Source organism: Ceratotherium simum, chromosome 13 (assembly GCF_057802395.1).
Source record: "Ceratotherium simum simum isolate JZ-2026a chromosome 13, ASM5780239v1, whole genome shotgun sequence".
In the NCBI taxonomy this organism is placed as follows: domain Eukaryota; kingdom Metazoa; phylum Chordata; class Mammalia; order Perissodactyla; family Rhinocerotidae; genus Ceratotherium; species Ceratotherium simum.
In genome coordinates this window covers 37758518-37784402 of record NC_141912.1, presented here as the reverse complement: position 1 = coordinate 37784402, position 25885 = coordinate 37758518, and the positions used below count along the sequence as shown (strand labels likewise).

General features: G+C 41.3%; 1 protein-coding gene across 1 annotated transcript; it reads left to right on the top strand.

Moving 5' to 3' along the window:
• Positions 1-609: 609 nt before the first annotated feature.
• PXT1 (peroxisomal testis enriched protein 1) lies at positions 610-25581 on the top strand. Its single transcript, XM_014782766.2, has 3 exons — positions 610-778; positions 16618-16748; positions 24839-25581. Exons 1-3 carry the CDS (start codon positions 610-612, stop codon positions 24941-24943), a joined length of 405 nt encoding a protein of 134 aa, XP_014638252.1. The 3' UTR covers positions 24944-25581.
• Positions 25582-25885: the final 304 nt, after the last annotated feature.

Sequence of the window (25885 nt, the reverse complement as noted above, 5' to 3'; positions counted from 1 at the left end):
TGAAAGTCTTAGTTCAATTCTTCAATTTATTGGATTGGTGCTACAATATTAGGAAAAAACGGAAGGGGCTGGAGAATAGCCTTCATTAGTGTCTGTAGAGGTGGACTGTGTGTTTATGTATATGGAGGATTAAAGAGAGAATACCAGAATCATTCTGGGTAGGAAACACACACACACACACACACACACGCACATACCAGGGAGTAAGACAAAGAATGTATCCCATCTCCAAACCTCCTCACTTTGGATTTTTGATCTGTTTTTCTTTCGGTTACACTAATTTGTCTCGCCTTTTTCTGTGTGTACTAATTTAGACTGTTCCCTTGATGGAATGTGGCTATTGAAAAGATGAAGAAAAACTGCGGGGAGATGAGGATGTGGGTGGTGTAGCAGATCTAAAGACCAAGCAACACAGAAAGATGTTTATCTAAGTTGAAAAAGACCTTAGAGATCCCCCTGTTCCATCTTCCACCCAAATCTATAACCCTTTTATGTATGGAATAAAGGCTGCTTGCATTGTTAGAACACCAATATTCACCTAACATACCAAATATATACTGAGAAATGGGGAAAATCCTCTGAAAATGTATTTTTCAACAGGGAAAAAACATGAAGAAAATATATGATGCCACTGTTTGTGAACCTAAAGAACTTCTGAATCCCTCTCCCAAAGTAACAAATTGTTGCAAATCACCCTGGGTAAAATACAGTTTTCAGAAGGCATACATGACCCGACTTGTCAGCTCCCAGCAAGTTTCAGCCATGTCAAGGAACGCCGGTAAGATATTATTTGTATTAAACTAAGATAAATCTTCTGCTTAGGGTACATTTTTCTTGATATTGAGGACATAAAATTGGGCATTAGATTATTTAAACATTAACTGTAAGAAGAGAGTGGTAAATCTATTCATCAAAGTTTTTAGGAGGTAAAAATGTAAAACCGACTTTGCTTCCTGGTATTAAATCTCTTAGTTTCTGTTAACGCCGAATCATTGATGTTACAACTAATTAGGATGATCTCAAATCTACTGAAATAGATCAAATTTATTTTTTAATAAAAATTTGTCTTTACACTTGACCTGACCGTGTCTGCATTGGTAAGGTGGGGAAAATTCAGTTTAGGTTCCTTCTTGATTTTGCCAGTATAGGAAAGAACATGAAGGAACGATAAACTTGAAATTTTGTTTTGCAAAAATGTATGATTCCTAAATGTCTTAGAATGTTGGAAAATTAAAGTCTTTTGTTTTGAAGAGCATTAAAAAATGTTGGGGTTAAATTTATGGAGTTTTAGACTTTTAGATTAAAAATATGCTAAACACCTGAAAGGAATTATTAAAACTAATCTCAAACTACTCTCCAACTTAAAAAGATTTACATGCCACTGAGAAAGTGGAAATTTCAAGCATCCTGAGCGTCTCTTGCCACCATATCAAATGTGGTATCCGTTTTCTAGAAAGAACTCAATTGACTAAAGTTTTGAATTTTCATCTGTGCAAGTGTCAACAGTTATGTCTCAAAGCCTGAGATTGTCACCTATGCATACCTTCTAGAACATATATTTTGTTTTTTGAGATGTAATTCATACATCATAAAGTTCAACTTGTTAAAGTGCACAATTCAGTGGTTTTTAGTATATTCACAAAGGTGTGCAATCGTCACCAGTCTTCTAGAACTTATATTTTATTGTAAACCTTTTCCAACATGTTTTCTCACTCGCTATACCACTTGATCCTCAGATTGCTCCTAAAGCTGATGGGTACCTTCTGAGGTGCCCTGTGGGCGGTTGCCACATTTACCCAAAATGCTTTCGTAATTACAGTTTCACTTCAAAAGCAGAAGCAGGGTGAAGAATTAATAATGCTACTACCTTTGATTATAAATAATAAGTAACAGCCAACTACTTAATCTACACGTTTTTCAAGCCTAGAACGCTCGCTTTACTGTGTATGTAAAATCTTCTTTGTGACTGGTATTTTAGTCGGGTGGGCCACCAATGTGCATTCAACGGCTGTCAATCAGAAACAAGGGCCCCCCCCATTAGAGGTGGTAGCGGACACAAGCCTCCCTTTTCCTCCCCACGCTTTTCCTGGCCCAGGAGGCAGCAGCGCCTTTCTCCCTTTATACTTTACGATATCGCTGAAGAAGTGGGGGATGTGCAGACTGAGGGGGCGGTGTGAGAGGGACGTGGAGTTACTACTATAGAGTCGAGAAGGCCAAAGCCAGGCTAATCAGGCGCCCGGCTGCGTACTCCAGGGACCAGGACTCCCCGCCTCCCGCTCGGGTCAGTGGCTGGAAGCGAGCCAAGCGCGCCCCTGCCGGAGACCGCCCCCGGCCGCGCGCGCACCCCACGCGCTCCCCATTGGCCACAGCGGGCCACGTGACCTCGCCCGCCGAAACCGCCCCGCGGAGCGCGCGCTTTTCCCGCCAGGGAGCGGGCCTGGGCGGCGCGGCGGGTCGCGGGTCACGGCGAGGTGCGGAAGGTCGCTCAGACGGCCCAGGGAAGCTCTTCCGCCGGGCACCTTAAAAAAAAAAGGCCCTAAGTACTTCCCAAAGTAAAACTCTTACTGAGGAAGCTGATTACTGAGAATGTCCCGTTGCTCCCTCAGTGGGTTTTGTCCCAGGCTGCAACACAGACTGAAAATGGAAATCACAAGCCATTATTGGGTGGAACGTGACCCGCTGAAGCCAAAATTTATCTCTGTTGCTTGGGGGAAATCTACACGTATGAACATAACTCTTTGGGAAAAAAACCATAATTTTTGTATGGGGAACTTAAAGCCACTTTTTCTTAGAAAAGTTGAGGGGGTGGGTAAGAACTTGGGAAGTCCAGAGCAACCATCCTGATACGTCATTTAAGAGAAATTAGAAACTCTTGGGAAAACGAAAATGAGTAAAAACAAGAGGCCCTGCCCAGCTCTAAAAACGTAATAATTATTAATAAGAAAGGGCAGAATTAAAAACATATATATATATGTATATATGTATGAGTATATGTAGTGTGAATGGGATTTATTAATTGTAGAAGTCAGTAGAGTCCAATTATTCAGCTTCTTTCTCCCTTTGAGAGTGCATGGATGTTCATTTTTGCCTCTTTTTTATTTTTTTGCCTCCTAGGCTCAGCAACTCTTCTCCCTCCTCCTCTAGATGGACACATTTTCTTTTTTTATTCATTCAAAAAAATACTAGGGCCTACTATTTTCCAGGTACTGTGCTAAGTACTGGGGTGACAATGGTGAACAAAAACAGTAACAGTTCCTTCCTTCCTGGAGTGTACAGTCTGGTAGAGGAGGCAGATAGAGGTCAATTACACGTACCAATGTTAATAATAATGTGATAAGTGCTAAGAGGAGGTTCAGATGATGTAATGGGGCTTTGACCAGCAGGGAGTTTGGAGAATCCTTCCCTCAAGGTGTAACCCTGGACTGAGAGCTGAAGGGGTTAAGGGAAATGAGGGTTGCAGCAGAGGGAGCCGCTTGTGCAAGGGGGAGCTGGTAGCCTGTCCCCTTCCAATGACTGCCCGTGTCACCCTTTTCCACTATACATACATTAATCTTGCCTCTTAGTTCTCAGAAGACACTTTTTTCTTTCAATTCCAAGTTCTTAGGGAATAACTCATAACCTATAATTATTGTTATAGATAGTGGATATCCAATAGGTAAGTATACTACTATACACATCTAATATGCATTATCATTTCTGTTGTTTTACATAATAAAAACATGCAATGATTATGACAAAATGTAGAATATAATGTATCTCAGTAGAACTAAGGGTGCTATAGATATTCAAAATGGTGAGAGATCACATTATTTTGGAAGACTCAAAAAAGGCATCTTAAAGAAAGTGATTTTTGAGATATGCTTCATAGGTAAGATTTGGTCAAATGGAGACAGTTTAGTTTGAGCATAGGGTTCAAGAAAAGTAAGGAGGCTGGACAGATAAATTGAGATATATTCTAAGGGGCTTGAAATCCAGTCCAAAGAGCTTGTAGAAACTAAATAGAAACGTTTTATTTAATTTTGTTTTGTTTTGTTTTTGGTGAGGAAGATTGGCCCTGAGCTAATATCTGTGCCAATATTCCTCTATTTTGTATGTGGGTCACTGCCACAGCGTGGCCTGAAGAGTGGTGTGTAGATCTGCGCCTGGGATCCAAACCCTCGAACCCCGGGCTGCCAAAGCAGAGCGCACAAACTTAACCACTACACCACTAGGTTGGCCTCTTATTTAAGTTTTTTTTTTTTTTTTTGTGAGGAAGACTGGCCCTGAGCTAACATCTGCCAATCCTCCTCTTTTTGCTGAGGAAGACTGGCCCTGGGCTAACATCCATGCCCATCTTCCTCCACTTTCTATGGGACGCTGCCACAGCATGGCTTGCCAAGTGGTGCGTTGGTGCACGCCCGGGATCCGAACCGGCAAACCCCGGGCCGCCGCAGCAGAGCACACGCACTTAACCGCTCGTGCCAGTGGGCCAGCCTCTTATTTAAGTTTTAAGGACGTTTTTGAGATACTTTTTCCCCTCCGATGTTTACCTTGGAAAATTTTAAATCTACAAAAAAGTTGCACATATAAGCCTATGGGTACACATATAACCTTTGTGTGGATTTACCTTTTTTTTTTGGCCACATTTGTGTTATCTTTTTATCTCTCTCTCTCTCTCTCCACACACACACACAGACACACATACACACTCACAAATGCACGCACAGATGTTTTTCTTTGCTAAACCGTTTGAGATAAAGTTGCAGACATGCGAACTTCATCTCTAAATAATTACACATATTGTCTCCTAAGAACAAAGATATTTCTCTGCATAACCACAGTACAATTATGACACTTCTGAGATACTCTTTAAATTAAAGTTTGAATAAGTATTCATATTACTAAATAATAATGATAAATGAGTTACTAATTTAAATGGCTTGCAACAGTGCCTGACATATTGTAAGTGCTATGTAAGTGTTTGCTTAGAAAAGTACATTTTCGGGCCGGCCCAGGGGCGTAGTGGTTAAATTTGTGTGCTCTGCCTCCAGGGCCCGGGATCTGCAGGTTCAAATCTGGCGCTCGGACCTGCGCACCGCACATCAAGCCATGCTGTGGCAGCGTCCCACATGCAAAATAGAGGAAGATGAGCACAGATGTTAGCTCAGGGCCAATCTTCCTCACACACACACACACACGCAAATCATTTTCATGGTTGGACAACTGAAGAATATGACAAGGCATATAGTGAAAAGTCTTTCCTGCCTTCTTGTCCCCCATCAGCTGAGTTCCCACTCTCATCACTCCTTATCGTAGGGAACCATTGTTCTTAGATTCTTGGGTACCCTTCTAGGGGCTCTTTATGCAAATATGAACAATTGTGAATATAGAGTTTTATACCCCCGCCCTTTTTAGACAAAAGATAGCATATTAAGCATGCTGTTCTTACTTGCTTTCTCATTTACAATATTATTTGGAGATCTTTCTGCATTAATACTTAGAAAGCTTCCTCATTCTCGTTTACAGCGGCATAATTTTCCATTGTGTGGATACACCACAATTTATTTAAATAGTTTCCTGTTGATGTACATTTGGGTTGTTTCCACTCACTTAATATTGAAACCAATGCTACAACAAATAACCTTGAACATTTGTATGTTCAAAGGTTTTTGTAAAATTTGCATTTGTAAAACTTGATGAATAGATACATTGCCCCCCCCAGGAGTTGTACCAGTTTACACTCCCACTAACTGCGAGAGTATCTCCAGGCTTTTGATAAGGTTCTATACCAAGAGTTTAGAATGTGTGAATGTGCATTATGGTTGCTATTTTACAACTGTCAATGAAAGAAGAGCTGTCTTCAGAACAAACTAAGAGGTAGGTCTGTCCTTAGATAAACTTACAGAGTTGCTGACGTTTTTCATCCAACCCTAACGTTCTTTTCTGTTCCATTCTCTCCATTCCTTTTGGCAGCTGCATCTTTATAATCATAATTAACGATATCTGTTGAGTACCTTCTATGTGTAGGACATGGAGCTGGGTCCCAGAGTTATGAAATAGATTCATGTCCTTAAGGTTTCACCATTTAGGTGGTCAGATACGCACAAAATATAAATAGTTATTACGTTGAGTTCCAGAATGCAAAACACACCTCTTTCTTTTGGCGCACTCAATCCTTTGTTGCATCCTGTCTCCAGGTCCTTCATTCTCTGCCCTTTTGCCTATTCAACTGAGCTACCCAAGGCTAGTTGGCTTCCTTATAGCTCCTTCATTTCTCCCAACGTCCATCACTCAAACTTATCCAATTCGTATTCCATCTTCCTAATGCAGATACTAGATTTTGTATTTCCTGGGTAACAATTAGTTAATCAGTTAAACTAATCGTTGCAAATCATTATGCTTTTGATTGGCACAGGCAGGGCTGGCCCTAATCCCATTTTGAAGTAGGTGACATTCGTTTGGAGGGTCTCCCCATTTGGTTGCCCTTTCTTCTCTCTGGGCACCTTCTCTCCTGGGGGAGCTCTCAGCCGCTCACTGGTACCCTCACTTTGCCTCAGGAAATTGTCAAATGATCCTTGCTGGGTGTCAACTAATCATTAGGATGTTACTTCAGAATGGCCTGAGGTGAGGCTCTCATTAATATGTGTATGTTTCAAGATACTCTTGAAAACAGGAATAGAAACTGAAATGACAGGCAGTAGGGATGCACTTTTGATCAAAGGGCCATGTATTTCCCCTTCTATTTAAGCTACCTACTTAGGGGCTTGCCCTTGGCTGAGGTCAGTTAATGCACTGAGACCCTGGCCCTCTCAACGCCCCCCCCCGCATCTTCTCCCTCCCACTCTTTACTCGGTTGTAGGGTCCTGGGGATGGTTGCCCTCAAAACTCTTTACTTTTGAACCTAGCCGGGCAGCCCTGGCTCAGTGGCATCCGGCAATAGGAGGGGGAGCTGTGAAGTGGGGTGGGGGTTCTCCAGTGCCCTTAGGCCCTCTTCCCTTTCTCTTCTCCTAGTCAGCTTGCGCCTGGCTGCCCCTTGTGAAAGGTTGTTTCTTCCAACTGTATCGCCCTGCATAGGTAATACACTTTCTACTCAGGCAGAAGTGGGTCCTGCTAGCTGCCCAATGTGTTTAAATGTGTGGACTCAGGTAACGATGCTGTGTTTTTGTTGCATTAAATTTTCTTTTTATCCAAGCACTCATGTCCATGAAAACAAATCAAGGGCTACTGGAGAGTACGGTGAAAAAGGGCCGAAGCAGTGCCTGGCACATAGAAGGCCTTCTACAATATTTGTTGAATGAATGAATGAATGCAAAGTAGGTAGCCAGCCTCTACCTTTCACCTCTATCGCACACTGTCCCATTCCCAGAAGGAAAACTCTTTAACTGGCCATGTTTTCCAGTTTTTTAGAGTGATTCTCAACCCTGGCTGCATGTTAGAATCACCTGGGGAGCTTTAAAAAAAGACCTATGTGTAGTTTTATTCACAGACCAACAAAATTGTTTTTTTTTTGTCTACAAGCTGATAGTTATGTGCAGCCAGAGTTGAGAACCACTGTTCTAAATAATGTATTTATTCCTTTATCTCTTGGTTTATCAAATTGATGCCATCCATTGATTCGTTGACATGACAGATGAGGTGTAGCTCAAACTATACCCTCTCTTCTCATGTTTGATGGTTAAATTATTATTTTAATACTTCCATTTGTTGTCTTTGTGAACTTAAATAATTTAAACTCCTATTTCTTATTTCATATATTTTCAGCAATACCACAACTCCCTATTTTATAAGATGAAGATACTAACTTCCCTGCCCTCTTCTTGCTCAGCCTTCCACAGCCTGCTATTTGTCCCCTATACTTTTTTATTTTTATATAGCCAGAGTTGTTAACATTTACATCCTGACCTCCAGCCACAACCAACTCTTCCATGCTTTGTCCATCAGTTGATTCTAAAAGTTAAAACCCAATAACCTCAGTTTACATTATTGTATCTAAATAAATAGTGTCTGACACCAAGTCCAATCGTAGTAGCTAAGACATATAATATAGGGCTTATTGTATACCAGGTGCTTTGTGAACATCACTGTTTAATATTCATAATAATCTTAAAGTCTCTTTTAACAAATGGGGAAACTGAGGCACAGAAAAGCTAAGTAACTTGCCTAAGAACAGGAAATTAGAAAGTAACTGAGCCAAGACTTGAGCCCTTCCATATGGGAGATTAGGATAAAATTTTCTTTAGATACAAGCTTAGGACCCTTGGTAGCTGGAAAGAGAATGCACATCAAGGTCATCTGCATATTTTTTCTTTCTCTTTTCTTGGGGAGTGATGGTGGTCTTCAGCTCCTGTTGTACTCTGGTCAATTTTCTTTTTTCCATTTCTGTTGATGACTAATTTCAGCCACTTCAGGATCCCCCTCTTTCCCAGCGGATGGGCTAGTCTTCTGCTTCATGTACGAAATTGACGTCACCAGGGGTAAACACCTGAATCTCCTTCCCACTTACTCCAGGCTTCCTCATGTGAGCACCACTCCTTATCTCTTTCTGTCCTATCTCAAAGGAAGGGGGGACCCCCCTCTTGTTCAAAGCTAATCCTTCCCGTGTTTTCATCCTCATTGCTCCTAAACCTTTGGGACTTGGCCTCAACAACTTGTGCTACTCCATCTTCCATTTTCCATTATTCCTGCTCTAATTCCTCTCCTCACGATACAAACCTGCTCAAGACTTTCAACTTACAAAGTTCCTTCAACACCTCTTCCTCTTGCTGCTGCCCCTTCTCTCTCATTTCTTCATCAGGGCACCTCTTGGAAGAGTAGTCTACACTTACTGATGCCAAGTCAGTCTGGTAGCTCAGATTCACGCCGCACTGTTCAGACTTCCTTTCATCCTTACTGTGTGACCAATTCTCTTGTGCTATACTTCAATCCTGGGTGATACCAGCAATCCTTTTTTAAAGGAGCAGTCTCTCCTTGGTCAGAGACTTTGAGCCTTCCTGAGATTGATTAGTAGTCCTGCTAAATGTAAGCCAACTATTTTGAAATTATTATTCAGATTAGGTATTGTCAGCAATTGAACATTCAACTATAAAGTGTTTACTTGATTATGAGAAGGTGTGTCCTTTGAGATGGGGCAATTACTGTTGATTTTGTAATAGAAGGATTTAAGTGTTCAAAGTGATTGAATTTGAAGCACTAGCTAATGGCTTAATGCCCTCCTAAACGAAGCCACTTTCCTCGACGAAAAGAAGAGGTCACGCTGAGTTTGAGGTGAAGCCTTGAGTTCTGGTGAGGTGGTTTGTCTCTGAAAAGGGAGGCGTGTGTTTTCCAGTCAGGAAGCAGATGGTCCAGCATGTGGAGCGGCCGAGACTTCCAGTACCCTCATCCTCATTTTTGTCCACCTGTTGTGTCAGCATTCCAAAGGTAAAATGTTGTGCAAACACTCTCTTCAAACTCTCTTAAGGCTCTGGGATTTAGGGGTGGTGGCACCAGCAATAAAGTCTGTAAGTACTGGACTGATTTTCCCTGAGAATAGTCACCTCCTAAGGATGAAACAAGGGACTAAATCTGCAATTGCTTAAAATTATGCCTAGTCATACAGCTAAAGTACTGCGAAGTTTAACACAGAGGAATAGCCTTTTGGAAGGAACTATAAAGCAATTTAAACTTAAGCCACATTTTAATTTGCTTCATATTTGGACCATAAACTTCCAGTATGACCTTTTATTGTTTTCTGGACTTTCGCATTGCCTTTCCTCCTCTCCCCTACATGATTTGTAGTTATGATATCCTTAAGTTTCCCCAAATTTTTAAATATTATCTCTTCTATCAAATCTCCCTTCCCCGGGGACTTCCCTCTAGACCTGTTCTGCTCCATTGTAGTTACTCTTGAGGCCCTATTGTGCCATTCGTCTTGGGACTTCACATGGGTTGGATCTACCTTCTGCTAAATCGTCTGTCCTCTTCTTTCTTGGTTAGTCATACTCCGTTTGACTCTGGAATACTTCCTCAAGAGGCTTTCTAAGAAATTGTGTATGGGAGAGAAACTTCCTGAGTCCCTGCACGTCTGCAAATGTCTTTATTCACCTCTTGTATATTATTGAGTTTAGCGAGGCATAGAATTCTAGGTTAGAAAGGGGTTTTAATAAAATCTTGGAGGGCATTAATTGTTCCATTATATTCCAGGATCCATTGTCGACGGGAAGTCAGTCGCCAAACTAATCTATGTTTCTCTTTGGAGATTTTTAGCACCTCCTTATGCTTGGTGTTTTGGAATTTCACTATGTTCTAGAGGTGAGGTTTTTATTTCCTCATTTGTTGTCTGAGAACTTGGTGGGTGTTTTTTTTTTGGTGGGACTTTTCTAATCTGAAGTTTGCTGTCTTTCAGCTCTGGGAAGCTGTCTTGTACTGTTTGTTTTGATCATTTCCCCCCTCTATTTCTCTCTTCCTGGGATTCCTATTAATCAGATACTGGTCTTTCCATATTGGCCCTCTATATCGCCTATTTGTTCTCTCATATTTTTTAATTTCTGATGTTTTTCTGAGTGATTTTCTTGACTTTATTTTTTCATCAATTGTATTTTTAATTTTGGCAATCATATTTTTAAAATCTGCAAGACTTTGTTCTAGGATTATTCTTTTTTCATAGCTTTCTCTTTTGTTTCCTGAATGTAGTATTTTCTTAAATCTCTCTAAACATATACATTAGAATTTGTGAGCATTCTCTTCTGTTTCCTGAAATTATATCTGTTTTCTTCAGGATTACTGTTTTGCTTGTTTATCTGGTATATCTCTTTCATTCTGTGGTTCTTCTCAATTGCGTGGTGACCCTTTGTTATTTTAAAGAAATGTGACCTGGGTAGCTGGTATGGGTTTTGTCTGCTGGTATGTGAGTGGGACTGTTTTCCCAGGTGGTAGCAGTAGCTAACATTTATATCGTGTTTATCCATGTTCCAGGCACTGGTCTGTGCAGGTTAAATATATTGTCTCATTTAATCGTCTCAACAACCCCTCTATGAGGTAGTTACTATGGCATTTTATTAAGTTTATTTATTTATTTATTTTTGAGGAAGCTCGGCCTTGTGCTAACATCTGTTGCCAATCTTCCTCTCTTTCTTTTTTCTCCTCAAAGCCCCAGTACATAGTTGTGTATCACAGTTATAGAGTTGTAGCTCTTCTATGTGGGATGCTGCCTCAGTATGGCTTGACAAGGGATGAGTATGTCCGTGCCCAGGATCAGAACTGGCGTACCCTGGGCCACCGAAATGGAATGCGGGAACTTAACTTCTGTGCCACTGGGCTGGCCCCTTTATTAAGTTTAGTATTCCATCAATTGTAAGATGTACCATTATTTTGTTTACTACCAAGAAAGTAAACAATGCTGTTGAAATATGGCATGCCATAGGTTATAAAACACATCCTGATTTTGGAGGCATTAAAAAAATCTTAGAATTGATGAAATAATACATACATTACAATTCCCATCTTACAGTTGAAGAAACTGAGGCATAGAGAGATTAAATAACTCGCCCCAGGTTACATAGTTTAATCTGTAGCAGATTTTCCATTTGACTCCTAGTGATCTGGCTTCAGAATTTTGCCATTATGCCTAACTGCCTCTCCAGGGCTCCCCGCTGAGTGGGGACTCAAATGGGGCATAGGTGGGCTCTGAGTTGGGGGTGCTTTAGGGAGATGAGTTAGGGAACTGGCTTTCTGGCCCCAGGTGCCCCAAATGCCAGAATGAGAAGACCTTTAATCTGAGGCACCAAAATTCGTAAAGAAGCTCTAGCTTTCTCCACAAGATTTGTTCTCTTCCATTAGGGAAGAGTGGTCTGTTTTTTCTTCTGCCTGAAATCTGTGCTGGGTACAGTGGGCTGGAGGTGTCAAGGGATCAAGAGGTGCAGCTGATCCCCATCAGACTTCCAGTCTATGGTGTCCCTCTCCCCCAGCCTCGGCGTCTTGGTGGAGTAAATGGGCTTCCAAGCCTCAGGGCCCCTGTGGTGGGTTCTTGGTGCTTTCTCTGCCTGGCTCATTTGTCCATATCTTGTCTCATCTCCTTTCTGCCTTCCAGAAACATGTAGAGATCTCTCATCTGCTGTTGACCTTGCCTCCCATTCTCTTCGCCTTTGTGGTTTATTCTTTTTTTTTTTTACTTTCATTTTGGTGAGATCTTGGGAGGAATTAGGAGAAATGGAGAGGCCAATGCTTGTGCTCAGTCTTGAACCAGAAGTCCCTAGACCTCTATTTTCAGTGAACACAATCAAGATTATAAAAGGATGACCAACATATGAGAAAATAAAATTTTCACATTATAGCCAGCAGTGGAAAAGCACTTACAAAACCTTAAGAGCATGTTTGCTTACAAGTTTTTCTAAGTGCAACTGAAGTGACAGCTGGTCAAGTTTCTCATACCAGATTCTCAACATGCAACAATATTTTTAAAAGTTCCAATGCTTTGAGGCTTATTATTTGCTTTATGAAGGAATTATTCTTGCAAAAAGATCAACCATGACATTTTTCCAAATTGTCCACTAGGTCATTTGGATTATGATTTTCTTTTCTGAACTCTGTGTGGATATATACATATTCACACAACTTTTTAGCGTGAAGTGAGATACTTTTTTCCTCTGGATATTAAAAATTCAATACTTGGAAAATAATACAGAGTTTTACTTTTTAATTTCATTCATTTTGATGATCTTGTCACAAGACTTCTCACTTCAATATATGATGACTTTAGAGCTTTGATTTAATGATGTCTTTCCTGTTATTTATCTTATAATATTTCTTATAATATGGTAGTATAGCTATTTTATTTTATAAGTGTCTGTGGGACAGGTGCACCAACTCTCTTTAGCCAGCAAATAATGCCATGTATAGATTGAGTACAGCAGAGCTCTCAATCCATTTTGCTTTCAACTTTTATGAGAAATGGGTAAATGACCAGAACCAAAAATACAAGCCACTAGTGTCAGGAACTTAATTTTTAAATTTCACTTTCAGAGTCTGTCCTGAAGCTGATTTATAGCCAACACAATCTCCTACACAGTTTTATCTACATTGGACATCTCTGGACAATGGTAATTGATGTAGATATTTATGATTATTTGTTTGGTTGCAAGGAAGAGAAACCTACTGCGGTCACCTCCAGAAAGCTGTGGTTTCTGATGAGGATGCTTATGAAAAAAAACTGAACTTGGAGGGTTCAGGTTCTGAGGCAGTTCTGGGGGCCAGTCTGGTTTTTTTTTTTTTTGTCTTGGTTTCTTTCTGAGTGTCTGCTCAGTTCTTCTCTGTCAGCCAGCTCCCCCCCCACCCTTTAAATGTTTCCTTCCCCTTCATAATTTTCACTTGCAAATGGTTTTGGCTTATCCTGGGCCCGACATAATCCTGTGGCATTCCTGGCCCCACTGCCAACTTTTTCCTTTGTCTCCTGAGTCTACGTTGAACAGAGAAGAAGCTGACATTGAACAGAGAGGAAGGGACCCTGTTCTCTTTTGGAACTAGGTTCTGAGTACCTGACCAGCCAATGGATTATTTGTTCTTGGGTCAGGTGTCCATCTCTGATCCAATCAACTGTGGCCTGGGGTTGGGGTGGGGACATGTAGGCAAGAACCTGATTGCTTAGGCAACAGGACAGATTCTCTTGGAAGGGGGTATGGGCAAGTCAAACAATGATTGTCATCTTTAACACAAGGACCTTAAGGCATGTTTCAGGATTCTGAATCATCATCATCATCATCATCAACACACGAGTGTGTACGTGCGCGCGCGTGCACACACACACACACACACACTGTTATATTCTGTATACCATAATTAACCAGGTAACAATGCCTGCTAGTACATTTCAGAAGGAAATTTTCTACAAGAGTTGACAGGTGGTTCTTTTTTTTTTTTTTTTAAAGATTTTATTTATTTTATTTTTCCCCCCAAAGCCCCAGTGGATAGTTGTGTGTCGTAGCTGCACATCCTTCTAGTTGCTGTATGTGGGACTCGGCCTCAGGATGAACGGAGAAGTGGTGCCTCGATGCGCACCCGGGATCCGAACCCGGGCCACCAGCATCGCAGCGCGTGCACTTAACCGCCAAGCCACAGGGCCGGCCCCGACAGGTGGTTCTGAAACACCATTTTTCGTGATTTCCCTTTTCCCTCTCTGACTCTTCCTTCTCAGTCATTTTTGTGGGCTTTTGTTCCTTTGCCTACCTTGTTAACCATCAGTGTTATCCAGAGGGTCTATCAGCTATACAAACTCTGAAATATCTCATCCACTCTCCTGCATTTTTATTGAATAAATGAATGAATGAATGATGACTCTTAAATCTTGACCTCAATTTCTGACATCTGCTAGCTTCAGATATTATCCAGATGCCTGCTAAGATGTCCTACAGGTACCTTAAATTTGTAAATAAATTTGAATTTTCTTCTTTCTCTTTCTACCCGCTTCCTCCACCTGCCCTTCCTGTCCTCCCCTGACCCCCATTCTCTGTGCAGGCTGATGGTATCATCACATTTTCAGTCTCCTGAGCCAGAAAAGTAGGAATTTCCTTTTCTTTCACTTTTCTGATCTAATCTGTTACCGAATTCCAGCCTATTCTGCTTCCTAAATATTTATAGAATCTGTTCTGACCACTCCACCCCTGTTAGTACTGCTTCAGTTCAGGCTCTGTATGCTGAGGTTAAGAGCATGGGCTTTGCAGCCAGACAGACCTGGGTTTAAGTCCTGGCTCTCACATTCATTGGCTTTCGAACCCCAGGCAAGTTACTCAACCCCTCTAAACCACCAGTTCTCAAACTTGGCTGCACATGAGGACCACCTGGGGAGCTCTAAAAAAAATACTAATGCTTGGTCCAACTCCCAGGATTCTCATTTCATTGGAATGGAGCGAGGCCTGAGCATTGGGAATTTTAAAAGCCTCCCCAAGGGATACCAAGGTGGAGCCAAGTTTGAAAAGCACTGCTGTAAACCACAGCTCTCTCATCTGTAATATAGGGTAACGACCTCGTGGGGGTCATGGTGAGGGAGTAGTCAGTAAAATAATGCATGTATGGCCTGGCATGTGGTAAGCATGCTAGTTATTGTTAGGCAACGCCTATCATCTCTCCCCAGGACTTTTGCAGTAGCCTCTACATGCATTCCCTGCCTTAAGTCTTACTAGTCTCCACTCTGATCCCAGATGGTAATAGCTAGAAAGCAAATCTGATCATGTCATTTCCTGCTTAAAACCCTTCAGTGAGTCCCCTGCTCTACTGGATAAAGCCCACGCCACTTACTGTGCCTTCATGATTTTGCTCTTGCTTACTCTATTAGCTGTCTCCCTTAGCTGTCTCCCTGCCTTTCAACAATGGCACTACCTACAGTTTATGCACAAAACCTCACTGTCTGTCACCCGCCTGCCTTTGCTCACGTGATCCTTCTGCTTGGAAAGTTCTCTTTGCCACTCCCTCCCATTTGGCCCCCACCCCCATCCCTCTCTTCTTCTTCTGGCTAATTCTTATTCATCCTTCGTCTTTCAAGACTGAACTCAGATATCCTCTTCTTTGGGACGTCTTCCCTGACTCCTCCGTGCGGACCTTGCTCTTACTGTAACATGTTGAGTTGTAGTTTGTGTCTCTCTCCCACTAGACTCTTTGAGGACAGGGCTTATTCTCTCAGTATAAAGCCTGAAAAATCAAAGTCCTCAAATTTTATTGAAATGAAACAGGGTCAATGCAAAACTTGCTGTGTCTGTGAAGCCATATTTATATCTACTTTAGCCCAAATTTATTTCATCGTCCTCTGTATTCCTAAAGCACTTGGGAATTGTTTCATCTCTAATCAGTGGGTTGTAAGCAACTTAAGGACCAAAATCTTGTCTTTATTTTTTATAAGTTCCCCAAAGCACCAGCACAGTAGTTTACTCATAGTATTGCTTAAAAACATTCATCAGTTGCTGGAAGCAAATAAGGTTTGGAGGAACTCATTCAAGGATCATGGGTAAAAACATTAAATGGAAAAATCTATTTTAAAAAACTTAGACCTGTGTTGCCCAGTACAGTAACTACTGACCACATTTGGTTATTGAAATGTGGCAGGTGAAATTATGGAAATGAACTTTAAGTTTTATTTAATTTTGATTAAAGTTTAAAAACTGATAATTGTTGGAAAAATTTTAAGTATGTTTGGAACAACTTAGATATGTGAATCTACTTTTTTAACTGTAAACTTCACAGAATCTAAATACAGATCAAGGGTTTCCAATGAAAAGTTAGTACCTGAATTGAGATGTGCTGTAAGTATAAAATAAACACTGGATTTCAAAGACGTAGGTATAATAAAAAGAATGCAAAACATATCATTAATAATTTCATATTGATTATATGTTGTAATGATAGTATTTTGGATATATTGGCTTAACTAAAACATATTGCTAAAATTAATTTTACCTGATTTTACTACTAGAAAATTTAAAATTAATATGCAACTTGAATTGTATTTCTGTTGGACAGAGCTGATCCATTCCAATACAAGGCTTTGCTTTTTGATAATCATTATGATGATAGGATTTCAACCCTGTCATCGTCTGAGACAGTTTTCAGTGACTAGGGGTGAGTGATTTACAGAGACTTAATGGAATTATCACTTTTGAACTCTTTCTGTCAATGCAGATCAAAATCCACCTTCTCAGCCCAAGGAGAATAGCATTGGCCAGAACCATCACCAGGAGGAAGTAATCCGCAAGATGGCCAGGCAACTGAGAAACATTGGAGACAGCATTGATCATAGGATGGTTCAAGAGGTGAGACTTCAATTTCCCCAGCAAAGGCCTGTCAGGTAGGAGGAAAGAGCAAACAGAGCAACGGCTGCCAAGTGGCTGGGATGCCCAGGAATTAGCAGAACACATGGATTAATAATGTCCGGATTACCAAACATTAGATCTGAAAATTGTGAACCTGAGTCAAAGCCAGTATTTGATCTCACACTTGCTACTCAAACCGTGGTCCATGGACTAGCAGCATCAGCATCATTTGCCGGCTGGTTAGATGTGCAAAATTTCAGGTCCCAGCCCACGATGCTGGAATCAGTATCGCCTGTTTACACACACCCCAGAGGATTTGTGTGCACATTACAGTGTGAGAAACTTTGCTCCACACCCTCAACTAGGATGCATATTAGAATCACCTGTGAAGTTGTAAGAACTACAGATGCCTGGGCCCCACCTTGAGAGATTCTGATTTAATTGGCATGAGGTGTGGCCTGCGCATCAGGCATTTTAAAAGCTTCCCAGGTGAATCTAATGCTCAGTCAGGGAGGAGAAACTCTGCCTAAGATTGTGGTTGTCCTCCTGAACCAACCCAGAAGTTGTGATCTAAGCCCCACTCCCACCAATTTGTTAGTTTCTCCTGATTATTATAAAAGAAGGGAAAACGGGAAATAATAATTACTGTTTGAAATCTTAGGGGTGATGAAATCCACAGCCAACTTAGTTTTCCTCCAGAACAACCTGTAGTTGGCAGCAGAGGGAGACTGATCCCTTGGGGCTCTGTGGTCGGAAGGGTGGCTGCCCCTCAGAGCCTAACTTCTTGCCCTTAAATTCACGTGTCCTGTGATGATTTCTTGTTCATCACTGATGCTGCCACCATGTGGGCTTCAGGAGTGCCATATCCTTTTCACACTCTGGTCCAAATGTGGACAGCCTCTCCCTCAAACAGTACATTCCCTGAGATAAAACATGAATGGAAGGTCCCAATAACAATGCTACTAAAAGGAAACAGGAAATAAACACAAGTAAAATATTTGATATAGCAATTTCATTCAAACAAATATTTATTGAGTGCCTACTATACACCAGACTCAGTTCCAGGCTTTGGTAGCTGGAGCAGAGAGCAGGACAGAGATGAGCCTGCTCTCAGAGAACTCATAATCCAGGAAGGAGACAGATGAACCAATAAACAGTCTAGTCAGACAGGGATTAGAGGACACCGAGTGATGGAGAGCGACTTGGATGGGCGATCAGGGGAGGCCTCTCTGGGGAGGTGATATTTGAGCAGAGACTGGAAGTGAGGGAGCAAGCCACGGGAACACCTATGGGGAAAGTGTTCCAGGCAGAGGGAACAGCAAGTGTAAGGCCCTTGTGACAGGAACAGGCTTAAGGAAGAGCGAAGAGGCCAGAATGGCTGGAGCGGAGTGAGGTGAGGTCTGGGAGTTGGCCTTGGCCTTTGACGCAGTGGTAAGGTGTTTGGGTTTTACCCTAAATAGGAGGGAAGCTTCTGGAGAAGGAGAGCAAGAGAGTGCTGTGAGCTGATTTGCATTTGGAATGGAAACTGGCTTCGTGCAGAGAGTAGGCTGTTGTCAAAATTAAATGAGAGAATCTATGTAAATCACTTAGAACAGAGCCTGACCCACAGAAAATGTTCAATAAATGTTATCTGAATCAAATGATTAGTTTTTGTCTTTGCCCTTTCGATATCTGGGGTTGAACACCTCTTTGCTCTGTGTCCTTTATTCCAGCATACTCATGATAGTCACCCTCCTCCTGTGCTGTAGTTTCTTCCATAGGAAAGCTTTTACTGATGACTATACTTGGATTCTAGGAAAGTCCTTAGTTCAGCTTCCCTGCTTCTCTATCAGCTAATTCTCTGAATACTCATGGTTCCTTCTAATTTTTTTTCTCTGAAGAGGAGAGAACGGAGTAGGACAAATCATAACCACCTATTTTCTACGTCTGCCTCAACCCAGTCAAGAGGTCACTGCTCTACGTAACCTCCTTTTCCATTTTTCTCTTTTTCTTTCTTTCCCTTACCTTTTAGGTTGTAATTTACTTTTACTTAAATTTACCTCTGCAGCTTAATAAATTGACACTGAACTGTCCCAGCTTTTCTTTCTTTCTTTTTTTTAAATAACTACTGAGAAATAAAATTCACATACTATTGAGAAATGAAATTCACATACCATACAAATAAAATTCACAATCATTTAAACTGTACAATTAATGGTATTTAGTATATTCACAGAGTTGTACAACCATCATCACAATCAATTGTAGAATATTTTCATCACCCCAGAAAGACACCCCAAACCCAATAGTCACTTCTCATTTCTTCCCAGCCCCACTAATCTACTTTCTGTCTCTATGGATTTGCCTATTCTGGACATTTCATCTAAGTGGACTAATATAATACGTGGCCTTTTGTGTCTGGCTTCTTTCACTTAGCATAATGTTTTTTTTCAAGGTTCATCCATGTGTTACCATATCTCAGCCATCTGCTCTCCTCACTGTGGTTTCCTGTAAACTGAAGGTAACATCTTAGGCTTGCTCCGGGCAGGGTTGTAGTTAATATCTTATGGGGCCTGGGGCTGGGTAACACATGTTGTAGCATGTATCAGTACCTCATTTCTTTTTATTGCTGAATAATATTCCATTGTATGTATATATCACATTTTGTTTATGCATTCATTAGTTGATGGACATTTGGGTTGTTTCCCTTTTTTGACTATTATGAATAATGATGCTGTGAACATTTGTGTAGAAGTTTTTGTGTAGACATATGTTTTTAATTCTTTTGTGTGCATCCCTAGGGGTGGAATTGCCAGGTCATATGACAACTCTATGTTTAACTTTTTGAGGAACTCCCAGACTGTTTTCTAAAGTGGCTGCACCGCTTTACATTGTGGCCCACCAGCAGTGAATGAGGGTTCCGGTTTCTCTACATCCTTGCCAACATTTGTTGTTAATTGTCTTGTTGATTATACTAGCCTAATGGGTGTGAAGTGGTATCTCATTGTGGCTTTGATTTGCATATCGCTGATGGCTAGTGTTGTACATCTTTTCATGTGCTTATTTGTATATCTCTTCAGAGAAACGTCTATTCAGATCCTTTGCCCATTTTTAAATTGGGGTATTTGTCTTTTTATTATTGAGTTGTAGATGTTCTTTATGTCTTCTAGATGTAAGTTCCTTTTCAGATATATTATTTGCAAATATTTTGTCCCATTCTGTAGGTTGTCGTTGCACTTTCTTGATGGTGTTCTTTAAGGCACAAAAGTTTTTAATTCCCATGAAGCTCAATTTATCTACAGGCATGTGTTGCTTAGCCATGGGGATATGTTCTGAGAAATGTGTCATTAGGTGGTTTCATCATTGTGGGAACATCACAGAGCGTACGTACACAAACCTAGATGGTATAGCCTACTACACACGTAGGCTATATGGTATATAGCCTAGGAGCCTAGGAGCCTATTGCTCCTAGGCTACAAACCTGTGCAGCAGGTTACTGTACTGAATACTGTAGGCAGTTGTAACACAATGGTATTTGTGTATCTAAACATAGAAAAGCTACAGTAGAAAAACAGTATAAAAGATAAAACTCTGTATAGGGCACTCACCGTAAATGGAGCTTGCAGGCCTGGAAGCTGCTCTGGGTGAGTCAGTGAGTGAGTGGAGAGTGTGAAGGCTGGGACATTACGCACACTGCTGTAGATTTTACAAACGCCTTACACTTAGGCTATGCTAAATTTATAAAAAATATTTTTCTTCAATAATAAATTAACCTTGGGGGCCGGCCCTGTGGCATAGCGGTTAAGTTCACGTGCTCTGCTTCGGTGGGCCCAGGGTTCGCAGGTTTGGATCCCGGGTGTGGACCGATGCACCACTTGTCAGGCCATGCTGTGGCAGCATCTATGTAAAGTAGAGGAAGATGGGCATGGATGTTAGCCCAGGGCCAATCTTCCTCAGCAAAAAAGAGGAGGATTGGCAACGGATGTTAGCTCAGGGCTAAGCTGCCTCACAAAATAAATAAATAAACCTTAGCTTACTGTAACTTTTTTACTTTGTAACTTTAGAATTCTTTTTTTAACTTTTTGACTCTTATAATAACACTTAGCTTAAAACACAAATACACTGTACAGCTGTACAAAAATATTTTCTTGGGGCTGGCCCTGTGGCACAGTGGTTAAGTTCTCATGCTCCGCTTCAGCGGCCGGGGGTTTGTGGGTTGAGATCCCAGGTGTGGACCTACGCACCGCTTGTCAAGCCATTCTGTGGCGGCATTCCACATACAAAATAGAGGAAGGCTGGCACAGATGTTAGCTCAGGGACAATCTTCCTCAAGCAAAAAAAGGAAGATTGGCAACAGATGTTAGCTCAGGGACAATCTTCCTCACTGAAAAAAAATTTTTCTTTGTGTCCTTATTCTATAAGCTTTTTCTATTTTTAAAAATTTTAATTTTTTTTTTTTTACTTTTTAAACTTTTTTGTTAAAAACTAAGACACAAGCACGCACATTAGCCTAGGATTACATAGAGTTAGGATCATCAATATCACTGTCTTCCGCCTCCACGTCTTGTCCCACTGGAAGGTCTTCAGGGGCAATAATATGCATGGAACTGTCATCTCCTAGGATAACAATGCCTTCTTCTGGAATACCTCCTGAAGGACCTGCCTGAGGCTCTTCTTGAGGAGGTGTCATTCTTTTCAGAAATAAGTCCATGGTAGTTTGCTTCTTTTTTTCATCATAGATTTACTTGTAAGATTTACTTGTAAGATAATGCACCATGAACATTCCTCTCTATTAATGAAAACCTTTCAGTGTTGGAGTCCATGTTTTCAGAATGTTTAAGGAGCTTGTTGAGGTCTTCAAAAGCTTCCGCTAAACCCTTGACTGTGAATTTTTCTTGAAGGTTCTTCTCCGCAGTTTCCTCTCTTGCCCCTTCTTCAGCTATACGTTCCTGTTCTAGTTCCAAGAAGTCCTCATTAGTCAATTCCTCAGGAACCACCTCTAGGAGCTCCTCAATGTCATCCTCATCCACACACAGGTTCAAGTTGCTTGCCCTCTCAACCACAGCCTTGTTGATTTTTGCAACCTCCTCATCCTTGGCAAATCCTTTGAAGTTGTGAATGAATTGTATACGCAGTCCGTTGTTGACGAAAATGTGGTTATGCGTGACTGTATTTTTCTTTTGTTGCTAGTGCTTTTGGTGTCATATCTAAGAAACCATTGCCTAATCCAAAGTCATAAAGATTTACGCCTCTGTTTCCTTCTAAGAGATTTATAATTTTAGCCCTTAAATTGAGGTCTTTGATCCATTTGGAGTTAATTTTTGTATGTGGTGTGAGTTAAAAGTCTGTCTTCATTCTTTTGCATATGGAGATCCATTTGTCCCAGCACCCTTTGTTGAAAAGATTATTCTTTCCCTGTTGAAATTGTCTTATCACCTTTGTCGAAAATCAATTGCCTGTAAATGTGAAGGTTTGTTTCTGGACTCTCAGTTCTATTCCATTGATCTAAAGGTCTGTCCTAATGCCAGCCCCAGCTTTTCTTGCAGCATTTTACAAAGCCAGCTTTGACCTAGACTTTTAAAAATATCTTGTCCTGTACCACAAAATTGCATTTTAGAACGCTTTTAAATAGACCACAGCACATTTAAAAAATAATTTTAAAAATTCCTCCTAAGTTTGGCTCTGAAATGCTAAAGGCTTTACCCTGCGGCTGCAAGGCTTAAATCAAGCAACTTTAACAAAATTTCAAATCTGTCACGTATTTCTTCACATATAGTCATCATCTGTTCACGTTTTGTACCCTTTAATTAAGTGGTCACATTGATTCTCCAGATGCCTTCCTGCTTTTGATGTTTTTAAAACTTTTGTTCTTGCTCTTGGAACTCCCCAGAAGGAGCTCACCAAGTCATATTTTTGTCTGCTGAACTGATTGTTCTTAATCGGCCACATAGCTTGTTTTCTCGTTCTTTTCACTTAAGCAAGTGTTCTGTGTTTTCAAACAGGCCTTGATTCTTAAAATAACATCTTCTATTGTGCTATTTAGTTATGAAGGGTTTTTATTCAAGGACCTTGTCTGTTTTTTTTTTTTTTTTTAAATCTAGAGCATGTAATTTTCCTAGATATAAAGTGTGTTTTAAAATAGTCTTCCCATCGCTTTTAGGATCTTAAATGTGTCTTTGAAATTTTTCTCCACAGGACTCTCCTTCTGGGTTCTAGAAACTGCCCCCCTCTGTCCTTACAGGCCTGGGAGTGGTAACAACACTGATGTTATCAGCTCTGGTTTGCACCACCCTCTGTGGTCTCCCCAGTCTTTGTAGATTGTCTCTCTGTTTAACTCTCCCTGAATCGTTCTAATTTGAGTGTGCCATTTGTTTTCTCTGGGGCCCTAACTGATGCAGTAATGCATAGAAATTTCTTAGTTTGTTAGAAAAAAGGAAGGGAAACTAACATTTATTAAACAATTTCTTCCAGGTACTCTTTGAGATACTCTTACGTTTCATTTAATTTTCCCCATTACCCTATGAGTTACTATCATAAGTGTTTCAAGAGAAGCAGTTGTGGTTCAGAGAGGTTAGGTAACCTATCTCAGGTCACTCAGCAACGAAGTGGCAGCACTGGAACTTAAATATATGAGTATGTGACTCAGTGCTCTAGACAATTGCTTGTCTGCCTTACTGGAAGGAAATGCATTCATTTTCCTAAGTGATACCAACTATAAAAGGGAAAAAACCCTTTAATGATTCCCAGTTACCGATAGGACAAAGTCTAAATTCTTAGCCTGCTTGCTGCTGATCGTTTATCATTCATTCGTTCATTCATTTATTCAACTAATATTTATTGAGTACCTACTGCGTGTCAGGCTCCATTTAAGTACGGGAGATATGGCAATGATCGAAAGAGACAAAACTCCCTAACCTCATGGAGTTTATATTCTAGAAGGGAGACAAACAGTAAACAAATAAGTAAAGTATATAGCTTATCAGATAGTGATAAATGTTTTGGAGAAAAATAAAGCAAGGAAAGGGATGAGGAGTATTGAGGGGTTTGTAATTTTAAGTAGAGGAGTTACAGGAAGGCCTCACAGAGCAGCAGACCTCTGAGGTAGGAGAGGGAGCCGTGGACATCTGGGGGGAGCGGTGGAGGCAGGTGGATAGCCAAGACTCTGAGGCAGGAGAGTGTCTGGCATATTTGAAGAATATAGTAAGGAGGCCAGTATGGCTGCAGTTGAGCAAGGGAGAAAGTGGTAAAAGATATGGTCAGAGAGGTGGTGGGGGGTAGATTAGGTAGGGCCTTGAGGTCACCTAAGGACTTTTCTTCTGATAGAGGCTGAACCATCCGAGAGCCCTGAGCAGAAGAGCCACATTTCAACAGTCCACCAAGGCTGCTGTGTCGAGAACAGATGGCAGGAGGAGAGGCAGGGACGGGGACAGCCATTTGTATCTGACCCTTGGCCTCCTTCTCCTGATGTTCCCATATTTGCTAACTGCTCCACAAACCTGCTGTACTCTTCGTCACCTCCAACTTTTTTGTGTGTATAAGGAAGATTAGCCTTGGGCTAACATCCGTGCCCATCTCCCTCTGCTTTATATGTAGGACGCCTGCCACAGCATGGCTTGATAAGCAGTGCTTAGGTCAGAGTCTGGATCCGAACCTGTGAACCCTGGGCCAGCAAAGCAGAGCGTGTAAACTTAACCACTATGCCACCGAGCTGGCTCCCTGTCACTTCCAACTTTGCTCATATTCACTCTCCTCTTCACCCATCTAGGTCCTATCCGTTCTTCCAACCCCAAAGCAAATCTCCTTGCTTCTTTGAGAGGACTAAGAAAGTGCTCTGGGAAGCCAGAGGACGAGGTTATCAGCTCTGAAAAGAGTGCCCCAATTTGCTGATAGTGAGGATGGGAAAACATGTCCAGAGGAAAACTTCCCAAGGCCGCGTGGAGAATACGGATGTTATAGAACAGACAAGATAGTCTCCTTCCGCTCTATACAGTTCATACAGCAGCCCCAGAAACCTGTTTGCAGCCATCGACTGAATTAATATGAATGTTGCATTTCTAACTTTGGCTTATTCTATTGCTTTTTTTTTTGAACCTCTCTCTCTTTTTAAACAGGATCTTCAACAGGAAGGCAGAGACGCACTGGCTCGTTTTGTCTTCGTTTTCTTTGGAGGAGTTCACGTGTTGCTGCACTTCCTCTGGGACAACCATTTGATGTAGAAGGAATATAAACGTCAAGTTCTGCTTTCCTTCTACCCTCTGAGAAAATGTGAATCCCACAGGCACAGATGGGATGAAGACCCTTCGCCATCCCCCTTTCTTGTTATCCATCACTGTTGGTTTTTGCCTGGTTTGTTGGAGAACTGTGGACTCACTGGCCATTTGTCTGTTCAGACCAAGCAGCTCTGAGATGTCTGTGTGTGCCTCATGGTAGAGGCCAGGGAGTCCTTAGGAACCCAGGGGGGCTCGCCACTCAGGAAACACCAGCGCTGTGGATGGTCCCAGCGCTCCTTGTGAGGACACCTTGAACATTTCCTTCCATGAGAGAAATTGAACCTTGTCCTCAAACAGGCGGTCACAGAAATGGGCGCTTGCTCCCAGGTCTCTTCCTGTGGACCAGGCTCTCCAGTAACCTGTTGGCCCCCTCTTGTTGCCCAGGTCCAAATCTGCAGTGCCTGGTCTTCTCCTTCACCTTTCTGTCTACCTCGTAGTCCCTGTCTCCCGGCTTTTAGAAGTATTACAAGTATTAAGAGAGTTTGTTGTTATAAATTATGTTTCATATATGCATTCTGGTTTCTTTGTAGGAAAAGTGTTATTTAAAAAGTTAATAACTTAAAAAATGAAATAAATGTTATTTTATTGAGCATGAAACACCCGTGCATATTTCTTTTGTGAAGGAGGGATTTCGTTTATTCCTGCTCTTATGGGTTCATCATTTTGTAGACTTTGATCATATGTTGCATGCCCTTTGTCCTTCCCAAGGGAGATGTCCCCGTTTTTTTACTCTGTCTCAGGCAATGCCTATTTATTTCCATCATCACCTAGGTTTTGGCTTGCTGGCATGGAACAGGTCCTAAAACTTCCTTCTTATTTATTTATTTAATTCTTTTGAATAGGTATTTATTCATATGGTTCAAAAATCAAAACAATATAAAAAGGTTT

Coding starts and splice junctions, on each gene's coding strand:
- PXT1 (XM_014782766.2), top strand. CDS start 610: ATGAAGAAAATATATGATGCCACTGTTTGTGAACCTAAAGAACTTCTG. Junction 779..16,617: donor AGCCATGTCAAGGAACGCCG/GTAAGATATTAT, acceptor CTGTCAATGCAG/ATCAAAATCCACCTTCTCAG. Junction 16,749..24,838: donor ATCATAGGATGGTTCAAGAG/GTGAGACTTCAA, acceptor CTTTTTAAACAG/GATCTTCAACAGGAAGGCAG.